Source organism: Spea bombifrons, chromosome 8 (genome assembly GCF_027358695.1).
Source record: "Spea bombifrons isolate aSpeBom1 chromosome 8, aSpeBom1.2.pri, whole genome shotgun sequence".
Taxonomy (NCBI): Eukaryota; Metazoa; Chordata; class Amphibia; order Anura; family Pelobatidae; genus Spea; species Spea bombifrons.
In genome coordinates, this window is record NC_071094.1 from 2,757,671 (window position 1) to 2,769,677 (window position 12,007).

Below are 12,007 nucleotides of genomic sequence, written 5' to 3' on the forward strand. Positions count from 1 at the left end.
TATATGGGGGTATAAGGCATATCAGGGGGCGCAGAGTGGCATATCAGGGAGGCAGAGTAGCATATAAGGGGGTATAAGGCATATCTGGGAGGCAGAGTAGCAAGCCATGGAGCAGATGTGCATAACTAGGGGGAAAGTTGGCAAATAAAAGGAAATAAAAACAAAAAATGCATTTGTTTCATAGTTTTTATAAAATATGAAAAAAAAATTTACATGTGAATTAATATTTACTAGTAAAACCTTTTTCCTATAGAGTAGTCTAATATTCAGGCTTTTTCTTTTTTTTCTAATCATTCAAATTTTGGGGGTCGTCTTATAATCAAGCAAATACGGTTGATGATTCCAATTAAACCACTAGAGGGAGACATACTCATGAACATTGCCCTCATCATGGGGTAGAATCAGATTCCGTAAGAGAAGTGCGAGACATACCCGGACATAACATATGAATTATGTAAAAGCTTGCACTGTCATTTTACTTTGCTCAAATGATGTAAATGCACAAACGCAGCACATGTGTTTGCATGAAGAATTTTCCGACCTATCATTGCCTATTCTCGGGTAAGGGAAGGGAATTAAACATTCCCTTGATAAAAAAAAAAACAGGTTATGTTCCAAATACTGTAGTTATAAAGCTTTTCAACAGCTTTTAAACTAAATTAATGAGCTATTCTCAACGGGGCACTCATGTTCTCATGTGCGTAGCTACCAAGTGTCCCAGCTTGGTTTGATCCTCGCTTGATGATATATAGATAGTTATTTATGCTACCGAGTAAAGCTTTTAGAGAAAGCTGTTTGTCTCTGATTTTTCGTGACATTATTTCCGTGCCATGAAGTGGCCTGTATTTTAATATGATGCAAACGGACATGTTTGGCCAATTAAGCTGGACTGATAATGAGGGCAGTCATTTTTTTTTTTGAGAGATAAGCGCAAGTGATCAATGAATTTCAGGCTTCCCCAGTGATTAGCAAAGCCCCGAGAAACCAATAAACCCTGGAAACACAGAACGGAATGACTCACTTCCCCAGAAGGGATGTCTAGACCCCTTATGGGAGAAAACAAAACAAATATCGCTTTATTTAGCACAAGCCTAATCTTCAGACGTATAAAGAACATCCTCGTTCCGAGAAGAAAAGCAACGGGAGCTGAAGACAGGTTGCAAACATTTATATTTTAAAAAAATATTTCCTGTGCGTTGAAGGAATAGGATCTTCTCTACGCTATTTTAGATTCAGGAACCAATAAGACGCCTCTTCTTCCTCTTTTCTCAATCGTCAAGTTCGTAAATATAGATCTCGGAATCCAAATGTATTTACGGCTATTTTCATCTGACAGCTTCCTACGCAAGTCGAAGAAGGGGGGGGACCACCTGGTTTATATCCAGGGATTATGGAGCGGCCATTAAATGTGTCCCATTAAATAAAAAGACATTTTTACAGAATTCTGTGATCATTTTTGTCATAAGCAAACATGGGTTCAAGTTTGTAAATGTATTGCCAAACTCAAATTCACAGCTAAACCCTGTAGCGCCCAACAGACTGAACACGGAAGTCAGCAGTGACCAAGCGGCCAAGGGGTTCTAGAGACTCCCGAAGACAAGTCTACTTTAGCAAATACCAAGTTGTTCCGAATGATATATTTATTGTATTCAACAATAACGAGAACCTACCAGCCATATTTGGCGAAATCTTTTTGAAACATGAAATTTCACACGCCAGAAATATTGCTTTGCATGGTTTTATTTATAACAAAAGAAAACATACATTTACAAAGCATTTAACAGAAAAATACATCTTTTTGTGAAACTACAGCTTTGAAAAGGTAGATACAATTTTTTTTAAAAGATTTTTATTCAATACTATAGCCTAAGGTTTTTTTTTTTCTTTTTACAACATGGGATACATTGATCTGCCCGACTCTTATCATCATATCCTATTAGAGTTGTACGTAATGAATCACCAACATGAAAATCACACCTGTAAATATAATTTTTCAACGTCTTTACATTTTTTGTTCAAATAAACATTAAGCTGAACGAACCACGGAAGAGAGGGTTGGTCGTCGCAGATTGTATAGTACTCCATTTATCTGTTTGAAGGGCGTTTATACCCAGGCACTTCTAACCTGATATGTGATGCAATCAGGACATGCATATAGATTTTTTAAAACAAAATCCTTTATATTATATTTACAGATACAGAAAATGTTATGCCACAGGCTTGTACCAAAGATCACATGCTTGTGTTTTTCTTACCGCAGCACCCTTTCGAAACGCAAGGGACCCAAGGATTGGCATCTTACACTTAGACACCCACGATAAAATATAAAAGTACAAATGCAGTTTGAATTACCCAAGAGTCGTATCTTGTCAAACGCACAGCAAAATCTACCACAGTCTGCTCAGTTTATATGCTGCGTTTCATTTTTCTCCAGTATTTACAAAAACATTAAGGAAAAAAAAGTGGGAAAGTCTCCGAATGAAATGTCTGTTGGGAATCACACAAAGTATATCCTTGATTCAAAGCTTATATAGAAGTCCAAGGGATGAGGTCTTCTCTCTGCACTATTCTTTTTCTTCTTCTTTTTCTTCTTCTTCTTTTAGTCGATGTTTGGATGTAAAGTTTCAGATTGCAAAATAGAAGAAAAACATCCCAGCTCAGGTTACAAAAGGTTGTAATACTGAACAGTTAAACATATTGTATAGTCCTTTGAAAGAGATCTTCGCCTAGTCAAGGGAACAGGAATTCTATATTTTTTTTTGCTTCTTTTTATAAACATAACCAATGTGTCCCGCGTGCTTTTTCTGACTAAAAAATAATAAATAAAAATTGCCATTTTCCATATCAAGAGTCTTTGTTATAAAATTTGCACAATGTTAGACAGAAACCTTTTTCTAAAGGAAGGAATATCATAAAAATTCTAAAATGTAAAAAAAAAAAAAGATGTTCCAAACAATGGAAACAAAAACATATAAATAAAAAGGCAGTGTTCTTTTTAAAAGTATATAAATAAATACTAAAAAAGTTAAATGTTCTGATCTCTTTTGTAAAAAAGAAAAGTATAAAACTGTCCATTAGTCTATCCCAGTGTCTTAAATTGACCAAAACAAATATATCTTTCTGTTAAGGTCCCTCATAAGTATTATCTACTTGAAGGCCTCGGGAATGTGAGCATGTTGTGACTGCATACTTGTAGGCGGGCTCGAAATACCCTCCGACCAATCAGAATGAGGTGATGAACTTGACCACTGGTCAGGAGATTCTGGAGATGGTGTCAGAAATGGGTGATCTGGCACCTGGAGCTGGTGGCTGGGTGTGTTGTCCATATGGGAAGAGTAACTATGCTGCGACGGAGGAGTTAAAAACTGCGTGGTGGTCATAGACTGGGTAAGCGTGGTGGGCAGGGACGATGTCAGGATTTGTGTGTCCTGGGGCATTATCGCATGCATGTTATTGCTCGTCAGTTGCTGCATATCTTGCTGACTTAAGTCGCTGTTGCAAAATGTGGCTGCGATGTGAGCGCTGGCACTAGGGTTTAAACTGCGGTGCTGTTGAGGCTGCTGCACACTCTGCTGCTGCAAGTTTTGCTGTTGCTGCATTTGCTGAGCCTGCATGAGATGAGGTTGGTTAGTCAGCCTCGTGTTGGGCATTGCTTGGTAGCTCATCATCTGAGCTTGCAAACCATTATGCACATTAGACATCATGTTGTGCTGTAGAGATTGGGTTTGCTGGTGACCTCCTTGCGGCATGTTACTCCTCATGATGTTATATGGGTTTTGGACCATGCCGTTTTGCAGCCTTGTTAACCAGTCACACTGCCCGTTCATCGAAGATCCTCCTATTGTAAACTGCACAGACCCGTTGTTCAACACAGCACTGGGACTTGACACAGGTAAGTGACTGAGACGAGAAGTCATGGAATCGAAGGCAATTCTGTTGGGGTTGCCGACCGACATCTCCTGCTTTCCAGCCATGTTCAGATGATTCATGCTAAGGTGAGATTCTTGCATTGTTGTGAGGTGGTTCAGAGGCATTGAAGGAGACTGTTGGAAAGGGGATGTCATCAACGGTGGAGATGCCACATCTGACAAGTACCCATGTGGTGACTCCAAAGAATCAACTGGAGACAACACTCCGGAGCTACTCGAATCCAGGATACAATTTTTTACATCTTGAGACTTTTTCCTCCTTGCTTTAATATCTTTTGAGTCTTTGCATCCTGGGCCCTTGGCACTTGGCTTGCGAGCTTTCTTTCCTTGGACTGATGGCTTCATATTTCCCATGTACCCATTAGGGGAACAGATGGGAGGTGATAAAGTTTGTCCACCCAGTGGACCATTGTGCAGCTGCGGGCTCCTCACAAGGTTATACTCATCCAGTAACCGGACAATATCATGGTGCATGCGTTCTTGTGCAATGTCGCGAGGAAGCCTGTCCATGTGATCTGTGATATCTCGATTTGCATAGTGATCAAGAAGAACCTTGGCTGTTTCATAGCTTCCTTCTCTTGCTGCAAGGAACAGAGGTGTCTCTTCCTACATAAGAAAAATAGGTAATCAGAAGCTGATGACAGACCCTGAGCTTTATGAAAGATGCTTAACAGAGGATCATACACAATTGGTCTCTCTCTACTATATCGATAACTTGAAGCAAAACCAGAGTTACTGGTCTTGGGGAGAATTTCATTGCACTTGTAATGCAATCAAACTCAGCTGCACCACAGAAATTTTCTGATAGTTACCTTGTTATTCTGCATATCCTTATTGGCCCCATTCTTCAGAAGAACGGTTGCAGCATCTACGTTGTTTACAGCTGCCGCCCAGTGTAGGGCAGATTTTCCTGTGTGCAGAAGAGAGAGAAAACCAACATTTAGAACGTCTAATGCATGCCGTGCTTGGGCACATAACGGTGAAATGTGTGTGCTACGTAAGGACAAGTCACTTACCCATCTCGTCAACTGCGTTTACATCTGCATGAGAATTGATCAGTTCCTCCACCATGCCTTCCACTGCCAAGCGAGCTGCCAAAATGAGTGGCGTGGTGCCATCGTACATACGAGCATCCAAGTCAGTAGCTCGGTTCCGAATGAGTATCTGTCAAACAAAAAGAATCAAATTACAAAAGGAAATTCCAGAAACAATACAATCCAAACATTTTCTCTTACTCGTGCATTAAATTGATAAACGTACCTGGAAAACACCTTGAGCATCAGCCGCAACAGCAGCGTGAAGAGGAGTCCTTCCCATGTTATCCTGAACGTTGGAATCTGCACTAGATTCAAGGAGACGTTTGGCTGCATCAGCCCGGGCATATCGTGCTGCCAAGTGTAGGGCAGTTTCGCCAGTTCTGTCGGTGTGATTGTGAAGGTTGGCACCTTGACCGATGAAGTCTGAAATCATATTGGCCGACGCATCCTCTTCTTCTTCGCTGTTCGCTGTCTCCAGGCCTCCTCCGCTGCATGCTGCTATCATGAGAGGCGTGAAACCATCTATAAAGACAAACATTTTGGTTACTTTAATATAAAAACATTATTTACATAATATAAAATGTGTTGGCAAATCTGAGGGTTCTGGTTTCTGTGGATCGTGCATTTGTATGTAAGGGGATGTTAGCTCACCCATATCTTTAAGACGTCTCATTCAAAGATTATAAAAGCATAGAAAATGTGGCTTTTGGGAAAGAATGGAACAGTGATATATATTGAAGCGCTTATAATATATGAAAATATTTGAGGAGTACATTTTTTTGGAATATTTTAACATCGCCAAACAAAAGGAATACTGCCTTTTAAATTAGTAAGAAACACTTTACGAGATATGTATATTTTTCTTATTTCATGATTCTGTATTGTTAAATTAAAAACAAAGCATTTTTGTTATAGTCCAGACACGGATATGTTAAGATAATATAACGTGTTGGAGTTACCTTGCTACTGCAAATGTATAGCATTTTAAAGATTTGCAGATAAAGAATACAGCACTGCAAGAGATGAAGTAATGTTTTATTTACCTGGACCGCGCACATTGACATCCATACAGTCGGCATCGATCTCTCCCTGAGGTGGGGTGGGTGCCATGGACGGAATGCGGAGATCGGCTGCATCCAAGTGCTGCTGAGTCCACTGACGGTGGTCTGTTTGATCGCTGAGATCCGGCAACATCACTTGCTCTTCAAACTACAGCCGAGATAAAACCATAGAAATCATTTAAAGGTTCAACAATTACCATATTACAATACTAACCCACACATGGACAAAATCTTCAGTTGATCCCAAAATTATTAAACCACCATCTCAGAGGTGAATATTGTTACTAAACTGTGAAACTACTGTACAACTGCAGGTGTCTTAACATTTTAACAAAAATTAAGTTCCTCTAATACATTTTTAACTTACCCTAAACCTCTTGTTTTCCAAAGTTTCCTCATCACCCCACTCATTTTGATTGTCGTCCATCAAAGAGCCATCAGCGCCATTTTTTAAAGGTCTGTAAAGAAGGAAACATTGGTTTCACGTTAATTTCTTCTTTTGTAAATATTCTAAATTTAGCATCATAAGTCAATATGCATAAAACCCTAAAAGCAGTAATATAGCTGCTTGGACATTAAAATAAATGATATAGTAAACAACAGAGATAAATGTAAGGATCTAAAATTCCAGTTGAGTTCTATTCATTGAGACGACACACAATAGCCAAGATTTAAAAATGTTATTGCTTACTTTAACCCGACAGAGTCCTCCCCGAGGGGTTCCCGGCGTTTCTTTTTGTTTGATTCTTTTGGATTGAAACCCTCCGGGAACCAGAGCTGTCCATGCTCCCTACGTCTTTTCTTATTCACCATTATTCCTCCAAATACGAAGGCCAACAAAACCAGAATAGCAACCACGCTTAACACAGAGTAGAGTGTAGAATTAGTCTTGGGTTCCACAGTTTCACCTGGAGAAGAGCAGAACAAGATCAGGAATGCAGAAAATAAAGCTGCCTTTCTAACTGGCAAACCAAATGGAAATGAAGCGATATTAGTTAATAAAGAGTCAGTCAGCGTAATCTGTCGAAGAAGGAAAAAAATCATTGCAAAAATAAGGTCATTTTACGCTATTAATCAGAATTGCAAAATAGCCTTAAAGTCTCTCTTGCACTAGTCGACAATACCCAGAGACAGCTGTACTTTTACTCCTTTAAAGAAAAGGATTAATGAACTTCACATCACTGCGCTTTCATTGAGCTGTTAAGACAGAGGATTTAAGGAGGGATTTCGAAGATACAATCTCCAACACCTTGTGTATGCTTTTGATCAATTTTTCTCATTCTCTCTGTCTTTTTTAAGGCAATTAATGATTCTGATATAAATCCACTTAAAGAAAAGAAAAGGGCTGTTTATTTACGGAGGTGCGCAAAACAAGGCCTAGGTTATGACATGGGTCATGAGTTGGATTGGTGTTAATTTTTGGCACCCGTTTCGGAGCCATTTCTAGAAAGATGGTTTGAGACAACACTTACTCTTCACAGCTTCGATCTTGTATGGGATATCCAGGCTGCCGATAGACGCCAGGGCTCCCAGGAATGCAGCAACATCTGTTGCGCTGTCAAAACACTGGGAAGAGGCTTGGAAGCATTGCCGGTTATCTATTTCAAGGTATACGATGGATCTAAAAAACAAAATCATGGTAAAAATGTTAAAGGAATATGTAAAACAAGATGAATTAAAAACTCCAGCCCATGGAAGAAAAATATATATTTAAAGCCATATTAATCACAAAATTGGGTGTCATGTTACATACCCTCTGACTTCCATTTGATCCAACTCCCTGCGGTGTCTTCCAGGTATCAATGAGTCCTTCATTTTGCTGAAGATGGCTGTGGGCGCCTCCGACGAGCTATCAGCTGATCTTTTAATGTGGTGTTTCTTCAGTTCTTCTTTGTTACCGTAGTATGGGAAGATCATGTATTCTCCCTTAACATCTTTCTTGAACACTACGTTGGTGTGGAGGACGCGGCTCAGTTCGCGAAGGAAATTGAAGGAGTTGTTTTTCAGCTTCTCTGGTGGCATTAGGACAACCAGCACCAAGGTGCCTTCCGCAAGCTTTTCTGGCATGTTGTTGGCGCAATCCAAGCCATCCCATTCGCATTCCGCATTGTTACAGCCTTGGTCACAGTGACCATCTTGAAAGTGATCCTTACAGTACTGATCATAGAGTGGGCTGTAGAAATTAAAAGTTGGGTTCAGTTAAGCGTATGTCATGTGTAAAACCTGACTTACTTCAAAATTCCAAAATCAGCAGAAGAAACCCCAAGATCATGTTTAAATTGACTATGGACCTCTGAGGGAAACATTTCACTATCACAAACATGAAAGATGCTCCAAAACTGTTAAACTACTTCCGCGTAGAAGAACCCAGATTCATGTTGTGGAGAAAAAGAAAAAAAAAGAAAACATTTCTATCCTGGTGTTATCCCTTGAAAAAGCTTCCCCAAACCAGACCAGCATTGACAGACCAAGAATATTCAGTTCTTTCATCTTTAATTCACACTTACTTGCACTGAACTTCCACCTTCTGGCAGTCAAAACCGTCGTAAAGACACCCTGCGTTGTTACACTGCGAGTCACACTTTCCATCGTTAAAGTATTTCCAGCACTGTAGAGACTGAGTACAGTTTTTCCAAGGGTCGTTGAAGTTGAGAGAGCAGTCTCCTCCGTCCCATCCGCAGGCATGGCTGTTGCAGTTGGCATTGCAGATCTTGTTGCCAGCTTGTTCGGCGCACATAGCTATCTCGCAACGTTCTTCAATTTTGGGTGGGACAATATCCTGTCCCTGTCCTCCGCCGAAGCTATAGTCCAATATGTGACAGTAAAGACCGTTGAAATTCCTGGGACAAAGGCACTGGTAGAATGGGGCCTCGGACACAAATTTACAGGTGCCTCCATTGTAACAGGGGTTTGAATTACAAGGACTAGTTACTGGGTACTGGCACAGAGGGCCGGTAAACCCATCAATGCATACACATGTGGGGGTCTTGCTCACAGATATACAGGTTCCACCATTCTGGCAACGCAGGTTACCACATGTTCGGGAGTCATATTCACAGGTTGCGCCATCAAAGCCCTGGAAAAGCAAAAGGATTAATTTAATGACAGTGTCCAATGTAGGGTACTGTCGAATCATGGCCTAACCAGTGCAAAACAGCAGCGTTGTGCCCTTTATTAGAAAAGTGTACAGCTTCCCGGACAAAGGCAAAGCCGAAATTCCAGCTCTCGTTGGCTGCTGCATTAACCAATCTAAGCCTTTAAAACCCACATTCCCTGTGGGCAGCAGGATCTACTCCCATGGTGGTAGGAAAGAAAGGATGCTGTCTATGTGGATACTTACAGGAGGGCATCTACATATAAATCCACGTTCTGTGTTGCTCGCAACTGCGCACGTTCCTCCATTTTTGCAGGTTGTCCCTTTGCAGCCGTCCACCACAGAGTCACACCGCCTCCCTGTTAAATGTACAGCAGTGTTTGGTTTCTAGATGTTCACGTGAAAAAAAGCAAGCATGTGGCCAGATAAGAGCTTTTCTTACCTGTGAATCCTTGCCTACACTCACACCGGTAGTCGTTCACCAATTGTACACAGTTTTGTGTCCCTCGGGCATCACATGGGTTAGAGAGGCACTCGTTCACGTCACCTTCACAGCGTTCACCCACAAATCCAGGGAGGCAGATGCAGCTGTAGCCCCCGACTCGGTCTATGCACTGGCCGTTGTTGAAGCACTTGGGTTCAAAGCTGATGGCATCATATGAAGGAGTGCAGTCATCCACGTTGATCTCACAATGGACTCCTAGAAATGAAAATATATATATAAGATAGGAAAATGTTGGAGTATTCAGTCTACTTTAATGACAGATACAAGTGTGCATAATCCCAAAAAAACAAGGAGACAGGTCATAGACACAACATCTTCTCACCTTGTGTTCCTCTGGGACAGGAGCATTTGTACGTATTGATGAGGTCAATACAGGTCCCTCCATTTTGGCATGGGTGTGACAAACATTCATTGATTTCTTCTGAACAATTAACTCCATGATAGCCTGCAACGCACTGAAAGGAGCAAAGAAATGTTACCGTAACATTCGGAAAAATCCCAATGCATTTCACATCGCTGGATACAAGTTAAACTATTTATTGGGCAGGCCTGGCTTCAGTAATTAAGTCAACCTACCTCGCAAGAGTAACCACCCAAGTAGTCCGTGCAAGTGGCCCCATTCTGGCATGGGTTGGGGGAACACTCGTCGACTTGTTCTTCACAATAGCTGCCAGTATATCCAGCCTGACAAAGGCAGAAGTGAGTGTTTCCGGTGTCTCTGCATATCCCGGAATTCCGACAGAGATGAGCTATATCCACTCCTGTAAAGAACACATACAGATCCACCTCAGAATGTATAAAATAAGAACCACGGAAGAATTGAATGTGTTTAGTGTTGGAAACATAACCTTTGTTGCCCTTTACTGTCATTAGAATCGTGCATCCTTGCTGAGGATCAAATGTTTCATTTAAAACATACCTTGTTGCTTTGCAGCCACCTCGCAGGACACACTTGGGACATCACAATAAAGTCCTGTCCAGCCACTGTTGCATTCACACCGGTAAAGGTTATTGGTCTGCCAGCACTTCCCCCCATTCTTACACGGCGAGGAGTCACACCAGCGCACCAGATTCTGGGGAAGCAATCAAACATACCTTGGGGTTATACATGGGATAATACATACATGCTAGATATTTAATCATTGATCTTACTCCGGAATCCAGAAGTCTTTTTGATCTCTAGAGTGCATTGAATGTTAGGCAGATGGGTTTGGGGGGGGGTCTTTACCTGGCAGTTGAGTCCAGTGTACCCTTGAGGACAGCTGCACTTGTAGGTACCATAACTGTCGTGGCAAGTGCCCCCATTCAGACATGGCTTAGAATCACATTCGTTAATATCATACTGGCAGTAACTTCCGGTAAATCCAGGTGGGCAAAGGCAAGTAAACGTATTGATTCCATCCACGCAGGTTCCACCATTAAAGCAGGAGCTAAAAATTAATAAAATTGTTTCAATAACCATGAAAAATGGCATTTAACAGACTAATCCATCATGCACTAATAATTAGGCGTAAAACTGGTAGATGTACGTATATATACTGAAGGGTGACAGATACCTTTCTGTACAGTCGGGGGTATTATTTTCACAATGGATGCCGCTAAATCCCAAGGGGCAGGTGCATGTATAGCTGTTTACACAGTCTGTGCAGTTTGCCCCATTCTTGCATGGATTGCTGGCACATTCGTTGATATCTTCCTCGCACTTTGGTCCACGGAACCCAGCCAAGCAATTACAGAAGAAAGCGTTAATTCCGTCCGAGCAGGAACCTCCATTGTGGCATGGATCTACAGATTAAATAAAAATAAAGGATTAACTCATTTCCAAAGTACCGGTCACTCGTTTCCACTTTTTTTTTTTCAAGAAAAGTTTGGAACAACGGAGAAGTAAAGATGTAAAGTGGGTAAACGAGAATATTAATGTAAAGGGGTCAGATCATCGGTGTCTTACAACCAAAGTTTCAAAAAAGTTGTAATGGCAAAGGGGATGGTGGCTAAAATGTTCTTGAAATAAATTATAGGCTATATACAACTGCAGAGAGCGCCATGTACGAAAGAGTCTTTGAAGGTTGTTGACCAACGTGTAGACACTCACTTGGCTGACAGTCATCGATGTCAGTCTCACAGTTCCTCCCGGTATATCCAGCTTTACAGCTACACCTGTAACTTCCGTTTGTGTTCAGGCACACTGCGCCGTTTCGACACGGACTTTTAACACATTCGTTGATGTCTATCTCACACGTTTGTCCTTTGAAGAACAGAATGATTGTGTTAGATTAATTTACAAGAAACAAAGCACAAGTAGAAACAAAAAAAAAAAGCTGTGTTGAGCTGGAAGAAGACACTTTTTGTTTTAAAATAAATGAATAAAAGTGCTCCTGGAA

General features: G+C 41.0%; 1 protein-coding gene across 1 annotated transcript in view; it reads right to left on the reverse strand.

Moving 5' to 3' along the window:
* Positions 1-1,724: 1,724 nt before the first annotated feature.
* Positions 1,725-12,007, reverse strand: part of NOTCH1 (notch receptor 1) — a 39,820-nt gene continuing 29,537 nt past the window's right edge. The window contains exons 17-34 of the mRNA XM_053472384.1: positions 11,719-11,871; positions 11,183-11,411; positions 10,855-11,056; positions 10,546-10,699; positions 10,203-10,387; positions 9,949-10,081; positions 9,564-9,821; positions 9,368-9,480; positions 8,535-9,103; positions 7,781-8,200; positions 7,500-7,648; positions 6,719-6,935; positions 6,395-6,485; positions 6,010-6,175; positions 5,190-5,488; positions 4,946-5,093; positions 4,742-4,839; positions 1,725-4,535 (exon numbers count right to left, since the gene is read on the reverse strand). Coding sequence (XP_053328359.1) covers positions 3,147-4,535; positions 4,742-4,839; positions 4,946-5,093; positions 5,190-5,488; positions 6,010-6,175; positions 6,395-6,485; positions 6,719-6,935; positions 7,500-7,648; positions 7,781-8,200; positions 8,535-9,103; positions 9,368-9,480; positions 9,564-9,821; positions 9,949-10,081; positions 10,203-10,387; positions 10,546-10,699; positions 10,855-11,056; positions 11,183-11,411; positions 11,719-11,871 — 4,973 coding nt within the window. The 3' untranslated portion in view covers positions 1,725-3,146. The remainder of the gene's footprint in view (positions 4,536-4,741; positions 4,840-4,945; positions 5,094-5,189; positions 5,489-6,009; positions 6,176-6,394; positions 6,486-6,718; positions 6,936-7,499; positions 7,649-7,780; positions 8,201-8,534; positions 9,104-9,367; positions 9,481-9,563; positions 9,822-9,948; positions 10,082-10,202; positions 10,388-10,545; positions 10,700-10,854; positions 11,057-11,182; positions 11,412-11,718; positions 11,872-12,007) is intronic.